Source organism: Hibiscus syriacus, unplaced genomic scaffold (assembly GCF_006381635.1).
Source record: "Hibiscus syriacus cultivar Baekdansim isolate YM2019G1 unplaced genomic scaffold, ASM638163v2 tig00110415_pilon, whole genome shotgun sequence".
In the NCBI taxonomy this organism is placed as follows: Eukaryota; Viridiplantae; Streptophyta; class Magnoliopsida; order Malvales; family Malvaceae; genus Hibiscus; species Hibiscus syriacus.
In genome coordinates this window covers 481,299-499,835 of record NW_024062729.1, presented here as the reverse complement: position 1 = coordinate 499,835, position 18,537 = coordinate 481,299, and the positions used below count along the sequence as shown (strand labels likewise).

The window sequence follows — 18,537 nt, the reverse complement described above, 5'->3', positions numbered from 1 at the left end:
GAACCAATGGCTCGTCAATTGGGTAACTTTGTTGGAAAGTTCTTGGAATATGATTCTAAACTGGTTGTTTCAAGTAGGAAGCCATTTATGCGCATTAGGTGTTGCTAAATGTTAATCAGCCATTAAAGCGCAAAAAGAAAATTATGTTGGGGAAGAGTCGAGATTGTTATGTTCATTTTCAGTAAGAGATAGTTACGCATTTTTGCTTTGTGTATGGGAAGCTAGGGCATGGGGGAAAGTTATTGTCCCCTTCGGTTAAGGATGGATCCGAAGGATGTGGTTTTCGGGTGGGACTTGTCTCTCTAAGCTCTGAGTAGACGAGGGCCACTGGTGCCGAGCAGGTGGTTACGGAAGCAATTATGGGATCCTCCTTAGTGGAGAATAAGGTGAGCGTAGACTCTTCTGGGTAGTTGCGTGTGCATGGGAAGTTATCAGAAGGAACATTTCTTAACTTCCGTTACGTGTAGAAACGCAACAAGGGGGAGTGCCCAAGTTAACCTAGATGTCAACGGTGTGGGGCCTAGTCATTGTGTTAATGATGGGGGTTGTATGGAAAATGGTTTTTATGGTGAGGATCATCCTCTTATAGTATTCCTGATGGCAAGAAAAGGCAACGACTAGCTGGTGAGGTGTGGGCAGTTTCATATAAAATTGATTCTGTTAGCACATGTGAAGTATCTGAGTTATCAGCCGGCTCTGCAGGGCATGGCAGCCAGTTGCAATGAAGCTCATTAGCTGGAATGTCCGTGGGTTGGGGACACCATAGGCGATTAACTGTCTCAAGAATTTTCTGAGAGGTAGCATTCCCCACCTTTTGTTTCTTATGAAAACAAAGCTGAATGTACGATGTATATATGGAGCGTGTTCGTAGGAAATGTGGTTTTTAATTTGGTATTGATGTGGTTGCGGAGGGTTCAAGAGATGGATTATCATTAGTATGGAAGCCTGATTGGGTGAGTTGCAAAGCTATTCCCGGTCTCATATTGATGTCATTATCCGAGAAAGTGTCGATGTGGTTTGGCGCTTTTCAGGTTTCTATGGGAGTCAGGAGGAAGGTGGTCGTTCTGACGCTTGGGATCTTTTATGCCATCTGGGATCTGACCAATCTTTGTCGTGGCTGGTAGCCCGGGACTTCAATGAGATTGCGTACTCGTTTGAAAAGCGAAGAGGGCAACTTTGTTCAGAACAGAACATGGCTAGTTTTCGAGACGTTTTGAGTGACAGTGACCTTAGTGATCTGGGTTTCTCTGGGAATTGGTATACGTGGGAACGTGGGTGCCTGCCGGGGAATAATATCCGCGAATGACTTGATAGAGCGGTTGCGAACCCTAGCTAGTGAGTGATGCATCCTGGTTATTCTGTTTCTTACTTATCTCATACAATCTCAGACCATTTTCCGGTGCTCGTAGAGACTGAGCGATATTCCTTCCACATAAATTCTAGTCGGGAAATGGTTTTTCGATTTGATGCAAATTGGGTCCGTGATGAGGAGGTGGAGCATATAATTAAGTCTTGTTGGGATCTTCATGATGAGTCCCTTCCTGGAAAACTTCAACGTGTTGGTCAGAAGTTATTGTCTTGGATTCGAAGCAATAAGAGGTCCACTATAGAACGTAAGCGATATTTGTAGACTTGGTTGCGTGAGCTGTCAGCATTTGATCATGAGGAGGATGCTTTGCAGGAGTTGATCGAGGTTAAATTGGGCCTGAATATGGAAGCGAATAAGGAGGAACTCTTCTGGGAGCAAGGAGCTCGTGCTAATTGGCTTCGACATGCATACATGAACACCCGATTTTTCCATAATTACGCGACTTATCGGAGGAAGAATAGCACGGTAGTGGGGCTGTTTGATACTTCTGGCACTTGGAGAACGTATCCAGTAGAGTTGATTTCGGTTGCTGACAGTTACTTTAAAAGTTGTTTCAATCTTCAAATGCAGGTGTTGAGTCTCCCATCTTTGATGAAATTGAGCCACAAGTAACAGATTAAATGAATGACTCCTTACTCTCGCCTTTCCGAGCTGAGGACTTCTGACAGGCGATCAAAGGCATGGCTCCGCTGAAAGCTTCAAGTATGGACCTGTTCCCAACTGTATTTTATCAGAAGTATTGCCTTTCTTTTCTAAATGAGACAACTGACTTGGAGGCTATTAATAGCACTCTCATTGTTCTAATTTCTAAGGTTAATTAGTCGGTTAATATGACACTGTTTAGGCCAATAAGCTTATGTACCGTGCTTTATAATATTGTCACCAAGGTCTTGGCTTGCAGGTTAGCTACTGTGTTGGACAAGTATATTGATAGTCTGCAAGGAGCCTTCATTCCGGGCTACAAATAACGGATAACATTGTGTTTTCTTATGAGATCTTAAATTCTATGCACAAGAATCGGTCTGGTCAGCAGGGTCTTTTTGCTCTTAAAGCCGATATGAGTAAGGCGTATGATAGGGTCAAGTGGCCTTTTAAGAGGGCATGTTGTTGCGTTTGGGATTTGTGGCTCGATGGGTGCGATTGATCATGAAGTGCGTTAGAATGTAACTTACTCCTTAGGTCTAAATGGTATTACTGACTCTCCGTTTCTCCCCTCTCGCGGTCTAAGACAAGGGGACCCATTGAGTCTGTATTTGCTCCTTGTTTGCGCGGAGGGCTTGTCTGTTCTGTTGAATGCCGTTAACCGTGATAAGATTATAAATGGTGCTACAGTGGGTTGGGAGAGGCTCCAAATTGGTCATTTACTCTTTGCTGATGATAGTGTGCTCTTTGGAGAAGCAAAGCCGATGTGAGCTATTAATATGAAGAATTTGTTACATGTTTACGCCACTTTTTCTGGGCAACAAGTTAATTTTGACAAATCACTTCCGTTTTTTTGCAGCAATGTTGAGAAGGGCGTGAAAGAACAGATTGGTCAGGTGTTGGGAGTGCACATTTTAATCAATCCCGAGCGCTACTTGGGGCTTCCAACTATGGTTGGTCGGAATAAAAGAGAATCTTTCCAATATTATTTGGACCGTCCAAACAACAGGATAGCTAGTTGGGATGTTCGACTCCTAGCTTTAGGGGGAAGGAAGTCTTGATCAAAAGTGTGCTTTAGGCTATTCCCGTTTACGCAATGCAGTGTTTCTTTATCCCTTCCTCTTTGTGTCATTTGATGGAGCAGGCTATGGCGAAATTTTGGTGGCAAAACAGTACGATTAAGTCGGGAATACATTGGAGCACTTAGAGTTTTCTTACTCGTGCCAAAACAGATGGCGAACTTGGGTTTTGTGACCTTTGTAAATTTAATGTCGCTCTTCTTGCAAAACAGTGTTGGTGACTTATTACTCATCCGGATTGTCTTTTAGCTAAGGTTCTTCAGGCGAGATATTATCCCAGAGGCGATTTCCTCAGTGCCAGTTTGGGTTCAAATCCATCGTACGTTTGGCGGAGTTTATGGAGCGCTAGAAGTCCCATTGAAAAAGGCTATGGTTAGCAAATTGGGTCGGGTGAACAGATAAATATTTAGAATGGTCCATGGTTACATGGTTATGGCGATGGAAGGGTTAGATCTCGTAATATTGATATTCGATATACCATGGTTTCTGATCTTTTTGATGCTTCCATTCATGCTAGGAAGTATGAGGTGTTGAGGGACCTCTTTGATGATGAGAAAATGTCTTCGATTTGTTCTATTCCTTTGTCCAAAGCTGGTATGGCCAATGTTTTAGTATGGCGTCCTGATGGTTCGAGACAGTACACTGTGAAGAGCGGTTATAGGTTACTGCGGACTGCATAGACTGTCGGTCAAGATGGCTCTCTGGATGCTCAAGCCATGGGTGTTTCCAAGTTTTATACAGAGATGTGGTTGTTGCTCTTCCAGCCAAGGTCAAAATCACCATGTGGAGAATTGTTAATAATTTTGTGCCAACTTTTGAAAATTTGCAGCAGCGAAGGCTTTATGTTAACAACGTTTGCTGCTTCTGCCAGTCCTCCCCCGAAATCGTTGATCATCTGATGCTGGACTATTGATTTACGCGGCAACTTCTTTCGGGACTTGATGTGCACTTTTCGAGCGTTCCTGAGAATATCAATTGGCGGTTCTGGTTACCAGCACTCTTCCTTTGCCTGTCTATGCGACTCCAGGTGGTGTTGATGGTATTTATTTGGGTTGTTTGGTCGACTCGCAATAAGGTGGTTCATGAAGGATTAGTGTCATCGATCAATCATACTCGATCTTTTATTGAAGTTTATACAAGGGAGATTGGTTGTTTTGCTGCTTCAATTGATTCTGCAGTGACGAAGAGCCAGGCTATGTGGCAAGCACCCGAAGAAGGAATGGTTAAGTTTAATTTTGACTCTGCTTACCATGCACAGTCCATGGAGGTTGTTTCAGGTGTGATAGGTCGGGACTCAACCTGTTGCGTTTTGGTTTCTTGTACTGTTCCTTACACATTTGTCAAGGATGCTTTTGTAGCTGAGACGCTTTCGTGTTTTCAGGTTGACACATTTGCGTTGGAGTTGGGGTTTAGAAGAGTTATCTTTGAAGGTGATTCCCTGACTGTTATTAAGAAGTTACGTTGTCCGGTCGTAGATGGCTCGTTCATCACTCCAATCATTTGTGACATAAACGAGATATCTAAAGCGTTTGAGTTTGTTTCATTCTCTTTTGTTGGATGCACTGGAAATAATGTTGCTCACGTCCTTGCTCGTGAGGGTTGGATACACAATGAACAGAGATTCTAGGTTGAGAAAGCTCCCCCGGGTGCGACTGTCGCTGCTAAAGAAGATAGGGAGCATTTGAACCTCTCTTAACTTTGTCTCTCTCTAATAGATTTTACTTGCAGTCTGCTGCACTCCGAGTTTTCTAGTTTTGATAGTTGGTTTGTTTTCTTTTGTGTTTGGGTGTTCTTTGTTTGAGTTTGTCTTTGATGTTGTGGTTTCCCTCTATTATTATTGATGCAACCAGCTATTTCAAAAAAAAAAAAAAAACAACCATGTACCTTCTTCAATGCAGCAGCCTAATCTGTGCACTTTGCAACACCACCATCACAACAAAACCCACAGTAACTAAGCATCTCACTGTCTTCAACTTAGAGGAAATGAAAATGGGGAAGTACTGCTTCCTGGCCTTTATCCTCTTCCGGATAATTCCAACACAAGCAGCATCAGCCATGACCGTGGGTGGTGGTGTCGGCATTATTATCGGCAATGCCGGTGGCGCTGCTGGCGGTGTTTGAATTGGCGGAGGAATCAACAGAAACAGCAACAACAACAACTCAACTCCACAACCATGGAAATCTGCCATCACGGATGATCCATTGGGGATTTTGAAGACTTGGGTTGGCTACGATGTGTGTGCTTATAAAGGGGTCGTTTGTGCTGGTTCATTTGTTGCGGGCATAGATCTTAACAATGCAAATCTACAAGGCACGCTGGTGAAAGAACTGTCTTTGCTGACTGATATCTCCATCCTCCACCTCAACAGCAACCGGTTATCGGGCACAGTCCCCGAGACTTTTAAAGACATTACATCACTTCAAGAGTTGGACCTCAGCAACAACCATTTCTCGGGTCCTTTCCCCACGGTGGTTTTTATACATTCCCAATCTTGTTTATTTAAACCTCAGGTTCAACAGCTTCTATGGAGCCATCCCTGATGGTCTATTTAACAAAAGGTTCGATGCCATCTTCCTCAACAACAACCGGTTTGAAGGTGAGCTCCCACAAAATCTTGGGAATTCACCGGCTTCTGTTATAAACCTGGCCAACAACAAGTTCAGTGGAAACATCCCTGTGAGTTTCGGGAACGTGGTGGTTAATGTAAGCTCAACATCTCCATGATCTCATTATTGTGGAAATTACTGGTTGTCAATTTTCCCACTCATCAATGGCAATTTTCAACTTAGAGCTTCTAAATTCATTTCATGTTTACCCTTCTTTAAAATATGATATCTATCCTAAACCAGAGACTACACACTCCCAACACGAACAAAAACCTTAAGATCTATCGAACTCATTATCACTCGATTCGACATTGATCTAATCTAATGTTTGTCTGATTAGAAAACCAGACCAATCAATCCCTACAACTTCAGTTCAGGATCGAAAAATTCCATAGATCTCTGAAGTCAAGTGAAAGCAAAAAATAAATACTGGATAAACTAGTTATTAAATTCGAACATCAGGATCTGGAGTAACAACAATAGGTTGCAGGCAATTGCCCTTCTTTTTTAATGTTTTCTAGCGTATGTAATACATTGGATTAGGCAGTTTAAAGGAACGTTTTTCCACTGCAAAACCCAGCAAGTCACTCCATTGATCTCCAGAGCTTCCATGAATCTTATAACCTCCATTTGACATAACTGATCTCCTCTCTGATTTGTATACGGTCGCTGGTATCCCTCTATCTGAAGCTCCTCTGTACCATGACCCATTATAATGATCTTAGAAAGTATGATCATTAAAATCAGAATCGGGGAAATGCTTGCTTGGAAGTTTAACATACCTCAAGATAAGCCCTTCCCAGCCGGTATGCCCGGCAAGCTCAAGATTCTTGCTGGTGTCCTGCCTCTGATGTTCACTCCGTCCGGTAAGCACAAATATTTTTGAGCCCCATCTGCTTCAACGCGTTGTACAATTTCAAACTCGATGGCATGGCTGGGGCCTTGGCTAATGCGACCCATTGATCCCAACAGCTCTCGTTGAAAACTTCTGATCTACATTCATCACAAGATAGACTCAGGCTTCAATGAATTAAAGCCACAAGCATATAAAATTTACGACAAAGTAAACAGATTAGATAATTCATTTCCATTCGAGATACGCATATAAACATGATCCGCCCTAGGCATTGCCGTATAAACAGATTAGACTTTACACCGCGAGATTTGAGTTTTTCAATGCCATTAACGCGACCAAAAAGCAAAGGAAGTGCATCCATTTCGAACCTTATCTGGCACATGGGATTTAAGAACAACATCGAGGAGATGGTCAATGACTCAATGTACGTACCCGAACCCATGATCTATATAGTAGGGCATATTGGTCACAAAGTCTCGTCGATATCGAAGATCCAGGCAACTTTCCCGTCGAAAGCCATCTCGACGGTGGAAGCAGAGGCGATGGAGAAATTTACGACGACCTCGCAGTCGGATTCGTAGCGTTTACCAGTCATGTAATATTTGACGTAGGAATGGCAGCGGGAGGGTATCTGGGTCCAACCGCCGGCGTTATTGGTCTCGGCGGCTAGATATATATTTAGTGTTCGTAATAATTTGGATTGGGTCATAACATATATAAAATTAGTTTTTATATTTTTTATAAATTAAAATTTAAAAATTCAAACTACATAGAAATATATACATACACATAAGTAAATATATTATAAAATAAACCTACATAACAGTTACGTACATATATAATTAATTCGATTTATTTAGTTTCGGTGATTAATTTAACTTAGTTATCCTTTTTTTATATCCAAACTTGAATATGATTAATTGTGTGTATATATTTAATTATTTTGATTTTAATATAAAAACTAAGGTATAATTCTAAAATTAGCCTCCAACCTTTGTATGTATGATTATTTTAGTTCATGTTCTTTTTTTGAACACTTAAGCCCTTAATGTTTGGAAAGAAAAAAACTCTTCTCAAGTATAAACCTAATTAATTTTATGTTCGTTCGATTGTGTTCGTTTGTGTTCATTTACGTTCATTCGTTTGTGTTCGTTTATCATTTTAACGAACGAACACGAACAAGCTACATTCCTTAATGAACGAACACGAACGCATAATTTTGTTCGTTTAGTTGTACATGTTCGTTCGTTTGTTCGGTTACAGTTAAACGAACAATCATGAACATACCCTCATTCGTATTCGTTCAGTTCGTTTACAGGCCTAGTTTCGTATGAAAAATAGGTGAAGCTAGACAAACTATCATAGAGTTGTTTATAATTCAGTCAAAACCAAATTAACCGATCGAACCAAATTTTTTTTGATTAATCGATTAGCTAATTTTGGATTCAATCGATTAACAGAAAATGATTTTTTTTTAAACTTTGGGTATCAATTAATTCGATTCGAAATCAATTACTTAACCGAATTAACCAAAATTATATAATACTTTGACGGTTAGTGTTTTAGAATCCCCAAGACATGGGACTCCAATGCATGCTGAAATGAAGGTGGAAGATGAATGACAGGCATGAAAAGAAGCAAAACGCATGGCTCACAACTCCTCAAAAACTTGTTCAAATCCTTCACCCCTTTACTTATTTGTCGTCTTCCCAAACTCTTCAATCCCATCGCCTCCCCACTTCCATTTCACAGCCATCAAAAACAAAATCAAAACAGAGGGGGGAACAACCCATTCAACAAAACAAACCAGCAAGACAAAAAAATGTCCTGGCAAACTTACGTAGACGAGCTTTTGATGTGCGACATCGAAGGCCAAAACCAGCGCCTCACCGCCGCCGCTATCATCGGCCATGATGGCAATGTTTGGGCTAAGAGCGAAATATTCCCTGAAGTACTCATCGTTTTTCATGCTAACCCTAATTTTTTCCCTGTCTCGTCTGACGTGATTTTCGTTTTTTTTTATTACTTACAGTTGAAGCGCAATGAGATCACTGACATCATGAAAGATTTCGACTCACCGGGCCACCTCGCCCCGACAGGCCTACACCTCGGTGGCGTCAAGTATATGGTCATCCAAGGCGAGCCCGGTGCTGTCATTCGTGGCAAAAAGGTAATGCTCACTTTGCATCTACTAAATTTTATAATATAACTTTTTAAGTTCGTATCTCCGACATAAAATCGTATATTACGACTTGCATTTGGTGAGGTGCAGGGGTCGGGAGGGATCACGGTCAAGAAAACGGCTGCGGCACTCATATTCGGGATCTATGACGAACCGATGACTCCGGGGCAGTGCAACCTTGTTGTGGAGAGGTTGGAAGATTATTTTGCTGATCAGGGCCTGTGGTCGACCTACCAAATCGAACCCAATTTTGCATCTTTTTCCATTAAAAAAAAAGCTATTTCGTTTGATTTTTTTTTTGATAAGTAATTTATATTTCATCCAAGAAAGCAGCCTAGCTACTACAGTAAACAAAGAACCTCAATACAGACCCCAGTTCAAGTATAAATGGCTATTAACATCCTCAATCCTAGGACATCCAAATCTACACAACTTGGCTCTAACAACCTCTTTTATGCTATTTACGACTATATCAACCGAGCGAGTCAAGCCTCGAAAGAGTCTATGATTACGCTCCTCCCAGACAAAATACAGCAGACCAGTCCAAGCCAACTTCATGATACGGACTTTGATGGATTTGCCCTTCAATTTTACAATCAACCAGTTGAAAATGTCACCCCAACTGTTAAGGTCATAACGAATATCATAAGCAATTAAAACAATTCCCCACACTTCTTTTGCAAAAGGGCATTCAGCAAAAAGATGATCTCGAGATTCAATACCAGAGCCACACAAACCACATACATTGTCAATATCCAAACCAAACCGAACAAGCCTGTCTTTAGTAGGCAATCTGTCGAGAATGACCATCCACGAGACAAGGGAGAATTTTGGAATGTGAGCAGGGAACCAGATCAGTCTATGCCAGTTTACCTTTGCCTTGCAATCCCGGATATTGTCCCAGATCCATTTGTCATTAATAAGACTCCAGTTGGGACAAGGGAGGAATAAACGTCTAGCCTCCTCACGCATACTCAAAAGCTTGCTCAGGATCCAACTGAAGTGAGCTTTACACTCAACATCCCAAAAGCTAACTAACTTGAAACAATATTCATTGATCCAGGCAATCCACAGAGAGCCTTCATTAGCCAAAATGTTCTTTATAAGGAGCAAACAACAAGCTTTATTCCACATCACAAGGCTTCGAAGACCCAAACCACCCTCAGACTTCAAGGAGCAAATATGACTCCAACCCACACGAGCCCCTTTAGCAGAAGAATCGCTGCCTTTCTAGAAAAAACGCATACAGAGGCATTCAATATCCCTAATAACACCCTTGGGCAGAACCAATTGCCTACTCCAATAGTTAAAAATGCTGAATAAAACAGATTTAATCAATTGGAGCCTACCACCATAACTCAGGTTCTTGTTAGACCAAATCCTGAGCTTGTCCTTTATCTTGGTCAGAAGTGCTTCACAGTCTTTGCCAATGAGCTTGCGAGTCACCAGGGGAACACCAAGATACCTCACAGGAAGTTGTCCCACCCTGAACCCAATAGCCATTCTGATCTGTTCCAAGTCAAACATGTTCACACCACAAGCATATAATTCTGTCTTTTGGGCGTTCAGTTTAAGACCCGAAAGCTCATAGAACTTATCTAAAGTGCATTGCACTCCCAACACAGCGCCCAAAGAGCCATGACAAAAAACAAGCAGATCATCCGTAAAGCAGAGATGAGTGAGAGATATTCTTCTGCATTTAGGGTGGAACTTAAAAATACCATGCTTAGCAGCAGCATCTAAGAGAGAGGACAAAACATTCATGGCTAAAACAAATAGGTAAGGAGATAAAGGATTTCCTTGCCTAATCCCCCTACCTCCTTTAAAAAACCCCACCAAGCTACCATTTAAAGAAAGAGAGAACATAGGTGTAGTAATACAGGCCTTAATCCAATTACAGAAAGTACAAGGGAGACCCATAGCAGCAAGAACCTTCAACAAGAAATCCCAACTAACAGAGTCAAAAGCCTTCTGTAAATCAACTTTGATTGCACATCTAGGAGAAAGGCTCTTTCTAGAATAGCCTTTAACAATTTCCTGAGCTAGCAAGGTGTTGTCAACAATGTTCCTGCCTTTAACAAAGGCTGACTGACTAAGTGATATCATACTAGGAAAGAATGACTAGAATTCTTGTAATAGTTTTGTAAACTACTGAACAACAAGAAATAGGCCTGAATTCTTTAGCAAGACATGCATTAAGGGATTTAGGAACCAAAACAATGGCAGTGGGATTGAATGCAGGCAACAAACAGGAGGTCTGGAAAAAATACCTCACAGCAGAAGTGAAATCAGCACCTAAAATGTCCCAGGCAGCCTTGAAAAACCCAGAGGTGTACCCATCAGGACCCGGGCTCTTGTCCTTACCTTGCTTAAACAAGGCCTCCTTAACCTCCATAACAGTCACTTTTCAAATTAAACAATCAGCAGCTTCTTCTGGCAGGGAGTAGTTTAACAGGCCTTTCAGATCTTCAATAGAACTGCTCTTGACAAGAGGGTCCTCAACTCCAATTAGACTAGTGAAAAAAACTTACTAGTTCAGCAGCCATGCCCTCAAAAGTGTCATAAAATTGACCATCTTCACCTTTAATTACTCTAATGGTATTTCTTTTCTTATTGGATTCGACCCTCTGATGGAAGAATTTAGTATTGAGATCTCCCTCATTCAACCAATGCATCTTAGTTCTCTGTCTATAGAACTCAGACTCAGCTACTTCCAAGTTAATAAGCTCATCATAGACTCTTTTCTCCTCATCAACTCTTCTCTGCTCAACATGAGTCAAATTAAAAAGCTGAATTTGCTCCAACTCAGATCTTTTACCCTCCACTCTACCAGAGATGTTAGAATAAAACTCCTTATTGAGCTCTTTTAAGAGAGGCTTAAGCCTTCTCATTTTACTAAACAGAACTTGCATGGCAGAACCTGCACAGTGCACTTGCCAAGAGTCTTTAACTATAGTCAGGAATCCGTCATGTGAAGACCAACAATTAAAGAACTTAAACGGTTTAGGTTTCTTAATCAAAACACCCTTTTGAGACCATAAAATCCCAAGGCAGTGGTCAGAGACCCCCTGAGCTTTGAATTCCACAAAAGAATTAGGGTAATCCAACAACCACTGAGAGTTAACCAAAATCCTATCTAGCTTCCGAGCTAAAAAAAGAACCCTCATGTCTATTTGACCAAATGAAGATAGGCCCAAGGAAAGGATGGTCCATCAGATCAAGCTCCTCCAAGCAGTCCTGAAACTCATTCATGTCAGTAGAACTATGAACTCCCATAACATCGAAGTCTGAACTTTCCTCAGCTCTGGCAATTATGTTGAAGTCCCCACCAATCACCCAAGAAGAGGATCCAATAGCATTCTCGACAGTCTTCAAATGCTCCCAAAGACCTCTTCTAGTACCACCACTGTTGCTATCATAAACATCAGTAATAACAGTTTGAAAACCATCAATAGTGCCAATAATAGAGATGGCCTGATCGCATCTTCTCAACACAGAAAAAGACAGCTGCCTCTTCCAAATAATCCATAATCTGCCCCCATCAACACAATCATAATTTTCAACTAAATTCCAATCAGCAGAAAAAACAGTGGAAAATTTGGCAGAATTATCCCTTCTAATCCTAGACTCCATAAGACAAATAACATCCACTTCACAAGAATCCAGCCTCTTAAGCACTTTTGCCTGCTTTAGGGGGTTATTAATCCCCCTAACATTCCAAAAGCTCACTATCATTGTCAAGAGGAGGAAGGAACATCACAGCCAGGACCCAAAGACACCACATTACTCTTAAATCTTTAATTAAAATCTTTAATCTGAATTATTATAGTTAATATCTTATCATTAACCATAGCATAAATCTTAAATCGATATCAAATTATTTAGTATTTTTATAAATTTATTTTTAGATATATTTTTTCTATAAATTTAGAATATAAGAATCGGGACTAAAATTATTATTATTATGTCAGACCACATTACTATTTCGTCTGATATTTAATGACTAGTAACTTGTTTGCAATTATAGTTTAATTAAAGGACTATATTGTATCTTTTAAAAACGAAAAGCATTTTTTTGTAATGGAATTAATAACTGAGTGGCCTGAGATAAAACCCACCCAAAAAGTTGTTGTGGCCCAAACAGGAAAGAAAATTTAAGGGAAAAAAGAAAGAAAAAGAAAGAAATAAAGCAGATCTCGTTGTTCCAACGCTATATCTCAGTTCCTTGTTTTATTTTTCGAAACTCTCAAAGCTTCGGAAGGAGGAAGAAGAAGATGTCGTGGCAAGTTTATGTTGATGATCACTTACTCTGTGACATGGAAGGCAACCATCTCACTGCCGCTGCTATCATCGGCCAAGACGGCAACGTTTGGGCACAGAGCTCCAATTTCCCTCAGGCTATTCTTCTCCTCTAATTTTACCCCTTTTTTGTGTTGGGTTTGGTTTCTCGAAGAAAAGATTGATTCTTTGAGTGACAGGATCTGATTGCTATGATTGAATTCTCATTGTTTGATTTATTAGCTGATCTGATTTGCTCCGAAAGGACTGTTATTTGTTTCTCTTTAGTGAAACGATTTTTTTTTTAATTTTTCGTTGTCTAAGTTTTTTTTCTATGATTTATTAGTTTGTTGTATGATGTATCGAAATATTTTATTTTTCACGCATGGAAAACCTGTATGAGTTCTGGGTTTGTTTCTGTGTGTTTAGATTTCTTTGTTTTATAAGCATTATGCACCGTTTAAATAAATTGAAATCTACTTTGCTAATAGATCTCTTCAGCTGACCATGATTTAGAGTATGGAACATTTGAATATGCAAATCCTGTTCGTTTTTCCCGACTGACCTGTGCTTAATGCTTCTCGGTTTTGTTATTTCAGTTGAAGACAGAAGAAATCATGGTATCATGAAGGACTTCGATGAGCCTGGATCACTTGCCCTACTGGATTGTACCTTGGTGGCACTAATACATGGTGATCCAAGGTGAACCAGGAGCCGTTATTCGGGGGAAGAAGGTGATGATCTCCGGCGGTTCTTAATTTCGCTGTATTCATGACACTAACAAATCATGAGCAGATGAATTCTTTTAGATTATGATCAATGCAAATAGATAGATTTGTCATTTATGCATTTAGATCCGAGTGTAGTTTCTTGTTCAACCTTCGATAAAATTAGTTGAATTGATGCTGTGCTCTCGTATCTATTTGGTAGCATCTGGTTTCTGCTGTTGCTTGTATGCCGCTCATGTCTTGTGCCTCCATGCATTTGAGATTGCCTAGGGAGTGTATTTGAGCAACCAGTCAACCGCCTAAATTTCTAGCCGCTATCTTGTCAATGCTTGTATTCTGAACATTGTCAATTTAATTTCAGGGACCTGGAGGTGTTACCGTTAAAAAGACCAATCTGGCCTTAATCATCGGAATCTACGATGAACCAATGACACCCGGGCAGTGCAACATGGTTGTCGAAAGGCTCGGTGATTATCTGATTGAGCAGGGTCTTTGATCTCTTTGGTGTGCCCTCTTCTTGAATTTTATGTAGAGTTGACCTGGCTACCTCGTGTTGTAATGGTCGAGTGCAGATAGTATTATTCTAGTATTTAAGGGAACTCTTTTCCAGATACAGAATGGTTGGTGTTTGTAAGTCATGCTTATGATCTCGTGCTCTGTTTACGTACTCGTTTCGCAGATGGTGTTATCAAAGATTGTCCGTGTTTTATATCAGCTTTTTCTAATGGATTTGGTAAATTATTTGACCAACTTGTTCATGTAATCTTCTGTTTGTGCCTGCTAAATGCTTAAAAAGCCAAATGCCAAGCTAAACAATACCAAAACCCGGGACATTGATGCGGGAATCACACAACATTCCAGTTCAAGCAGCGGCAATGGACAAAATATACATTCTCATTTTACAGTGTATCTTCATATACCATTCAAAAAGGCAGCTGCTTCCTCCCACCCCAATTCCATGTCAGACTCCTCAACTCATATTGTCCGGATCTAGAATGAACGAGATTAATATCATTAGAAAGAAACTAGCAACCCATGTGCACACTTCAGTCCGTCTGGACGACGAAGAAGATCTTGCAATGGCAGTCGTTGCGGTTTTGTTGACCCTGCATGATAGATAATCACAAAGTTCAGTACATTCAATGATCAGATCCGAGGACGACGTCGGTGCATACTGGAATATAACATAGAGTTGGGTAAAATGAAGGATGACAAAGAAAACGTGTTTACCCTCGTGTAGTAACATAAATGCAATTATCATAGCCTGCACCAATAATTAAACAAGTTAGATTCTTTTGCACGAAGCATCCGAGTTCGGGCACATTGAAGCAATTTATGGCGTCGTCCAAAAACATTCACCTCAACTAAAGGTAATGAATATGCATGTGTAATCTAGGAATCAGATTCAGCCTAAAGTAATCGACTTACGAGGATTCTTGTCAACTTTGACCCCATTTCCCCCAAAACTGCAAGCAACATCAGTGGCGCCATTTTGCTGGTAATAGTTGTTGAATGTGAAGGAGGCATGAGAAAGTGTATTATCAGGCTCGAAACACGGCTGGCTAGGCTGAATGGGAGAGCAATCCACATCCAGGACCACAAGCCCAATCTAGGGGATTCTGTAAATCTTCTTCAGAAGCTTGCTAGAAGCAATGCACCATGTGTTACATTCGATTTGGTGCCACTGTGTTGTTTGTCATATCAACTGCGCCTTTCCAGTGAAGTCGAGGTTATAGACACTAGTCTGGTCGGGATAAAATGAGCCCCAGTTTCTCCGATTCAAGTCCAGGCTTCCGGTTCTCATTAAACAACGAGAAAACATAAACGTCTAGTTCTTCGCCGGGCTTGGCAGGAGTGTCGGAGCCGTTGATAACATGACGGATTAGATTGTCATTATAAGTCTGGGCATTGTCGGTAGTAGCAGCTTTCTCTTTCGGCAAACCTTTGGAAGGCCATCCAGTTTCAGTGACCATAACCCAGATTGTTCTGAAATTTAAGGCCATCAGAGCAAAATAAAGGGCATCTATCTGGGCATTAAACATGTTAGTGTAAAGTAGACCAGTGTTCGGATCTATCACTTCCGAGGATGACTCAAACAAATCATAATCCAAAGAATTGTTTGGAGAATCTCTATAAGCAAATAAGGATATAAATCGATCATAAATGGTGACTGATTATCAGCTAGGAATTCCAACATAGGTTTCAAGAAAAATGCATGGCTGCTGTTAAAAGCACCCGCAGAAGGTGGGAATGATCGGGACAGAACCCCGAGGGAATGAGTGCTCGAAACTTTAATCCTTTTATGCAGACCAACCTTTTTAATGCTTTGAAAACATTTTGCATAGCAGGCACAACTAAGGCAGAGGCGTTATCGGGGCTCTCTGTGACTTCAAGACCTACTGTTAGGTGTGTTACTTTGTGGCCAGGTAGTACAGAAGGATGCTATTTTAACCAGGAATCCGCATTGATTGAAACTGGGAGAATGCTAACAAGTCCGAATTCGGAACTCCCACCATAAGCTCGACGCCCGTGTTGGCAAAGGCCTTGAGCACTTGGATATTGGAATCATAAATCCTAAGGTATTTGATTTTGTGAAGTTGCACCAATTCGCAACTTTATCAGGTGTCGGAAGATCATCGGCATTCCTTCCGTAGCAAACGCCAACAAAGCTTCCTTTGCAGCAATCTGCCATGGAAATCGGCATCAGAAATGTCCTAAACTACCAGAACCGGTAAATTCTCTTGCAAAACACAAACATAATTACCATTTATTGCCAAGGCAAAAACATAACATAATATGTGGTCAATCTAGGATTGATACAAACCCCAAACCAAACCAAACAATGTAACAAAGCTGTCCTGGTCTTCTAGACATTAAAGCCCCTACTTACTGATAAAATGAACTTGAATGCAAGAACTAACGCATTTTGATGATACATTAAGACGGATCTAAGATGACCCAAAGAGCAAAAAATTAAAACAAAGCTGAGATTTTTACTCTGGGTGCTCAAAATCAGAGATAAAAGACTGAAAAATACAAAATTTGAAGCAAATAATGAATAGATAAATAGCTAAATAGCAAGAAAAAGTAACAATGAAAAGCCCCCCAAAATGAAGCACTGTTATTCACTGTGTTGCAGAAGAAGCATACCCAGAAGTAGAAGCAAGAAAGAAACAACAAATGCAAGCTTGAATCTGGAAGACATTGTCCATTGAAAGAAATGAGCTTTTGTCATGTAAAACTTCCAGCGTTCTTCAGCAAGTAAAAGTCTTTTAATTCTCTCTGTCTTTGTTTCCTTCTTCCTGGAGAGTCTAGACAGTGAGTGAGCACTTAAGCTTGGATGGCTGTCGTGTGTGGTGTCAGTGACGGACCGGACTTAACCATCAATTGTGTGAATTTCACTTCAGAGAAAGCAAGTCGATTCCCGTTCTTTGTCCTTGGAGCATGTTTGTTTGTTCTCTTGTCTCTTATTTTACCATGTTGGGCCATCACCATCAATGTTACGGATTCCTTAACGAAGATTGAAACAAGTCCGAGTTTTTGTTACCAGAGCCCAGTCTAAAAGTTATAAACTTTAAAACCAGAAAGTGTCCGATATTAAGCCCGAGATGGCCCGAATAAGTAATTTAAAATGATCGGACCTCAAATTAAGTATAATTTATAATTCTACATTATTATTATTATTATTATTATTATTATTATTATTATTAATTATTGGTATATATTATGCATGAACAAATTTATCTCAGTAGTTAAAAAAATCGTCGTTGTTCCTAAAGGTCACGGGTTTGAGCACCAGTGTCTTCAGCAAGATGATTGAGTGTCCATTGTTGAATGATTGAGAGTATTTAGAATAAATACTACTATGTAAATATCTTAGCTTAATCAAAAAAAATATTATTGGTTTCTATTATCTAACCTTTTGACTGATTAATTTGAAAATTAAAAGTTTAGGTATCAAAACAAATCAAAATTAATATTTTAGGTACTAAAGATGAATTTACCCTATTTTTTACCATAAATCATTCAATTCGTCTCCATTGGTTAAATCAATTTATTTTTCCTCACTCCTCCGTATTGAGTTTTTTTTTATTAAATTTAAAAAAAAAACGGATATTAGAATTCACAATCAATAATTTAGGATTTATAGTATTAAATATAAACACGTGTATATATATATGATGATTCAATGTTTATAAAATTTATATACATATGATACAATTATAAATATTATATATTATTTAATTTTTACTCATATTACAATGAGATAAGTAATTTCATGTAAAATAGTTATTTACTCGTTAAATCGTAATAATTCATATATAAAAAATTATTTGGGGGAAGTACTCCTTGCGTAAAAATCTTGCATATAAACAGAATGTAAGACCCGAGTAAATTTAAAAAGAGAAACCTGAAGAGAATGATACACAGAAGTCAACGATAGCAAGCTACGAGAATAAAGTCAAATGGGTTAAACCTAAACTAAGGCAACAATATTCTGTTACCTATTTCTAGGCCTACATAAATTCTAATAACAGAAACATAATAAGTAGAAGTCATGGAAATTATTACAAATACATTAAAAGGAAGACATAGATGTTACAACTTATGCCTATGATTCTACTACTCGGCTACCCTGGTCTTAAGTCTCCATACTTTCCTATCAGAAGTCATGTCCTCGGTAAGGGCTAAATTCTTCAAATCAATCTCAAAGCAGTCTTCCCACTTCCGCCTTGGTAGTCCTCTCCTTCTGGCACCGTCGACTGTAATCGACTCTACCCTCCTGATTGCATCCG

General features: G+C 39.9%; 2 protein-coding genes and 4 pseudogenes across 2 annotated transcripts; 3 read left to right on the top strand and 3 right to left on the bottom strand.

Annotated features, from left to right (window-relative positions):
- Positions 1–5,024: 5,024 nt before the first annotated feature.
- LOC120124227 lies at positions 5,025–5,815 on the top strand (annotated as a pseudogene).
- A 399-nt stretch (positions 5,816–6,214) lies between these two features.
- Positions 6,215–7,262, bottom strand: LOC120124226 (annotated as a pseudogene).
- A 1,092-nt stretch (positions 7,263–8,354) lies between these two features.
- On the top strand, positions 8,355–9,073 carry LOC120124225 (profilin-4-like). Its single transcript, XM_039142936.1, has 4 exons — positions 8,355–8,504; positions 8,586–8,723; positions 8,826–8,952; positions 9,069–9,073. Exons 1-4 carry the CDS (start codon positions 8,376–8,378, stop codon positions 9,071–9,073), a joined length of 399 nt encoding a protein of 132 aa, XP_038998867.1. The 5' UTR covers positions 8,355–8,375.
- A 22-nt stretch (positions 9,074–9,095) lies between these two features.
- On the bottom strand, positions 9,096–12,470 carry LOC120124224. Its single transcript, XM_039142935.1, has 5 exons — positions 11,897–12,470; positions 11,267–11,655; positions 11,006–11,124; positions 10,062–10,827; positions 9,096–9,965 (listed from the first exon to the last, which is right to left on the bottom strand). The coding sequence occupies exons 1-5, from the start codon at positions 12,468–12,470 to the stop codon at positions 9,096–9,098; spliced, it is 2,718 nt and encodes a 905-aa protein (XP_038998866.1).
- A 429-nt stretch (positions 12,471–12,899) lies between these two features.
- On the top strand, positions 12,900–14,491 carry LOC120124166 (annotated as a pseudogene).
- Positions 14,492–14,688: 197 nt separating this feature from the next.
- Positions 14,689–16,946, bottom strand: LOC120124165 (annotated as a pseudogene).
- Positions 16,947–18,537: the final 1,591 nt, after the last annotated feature.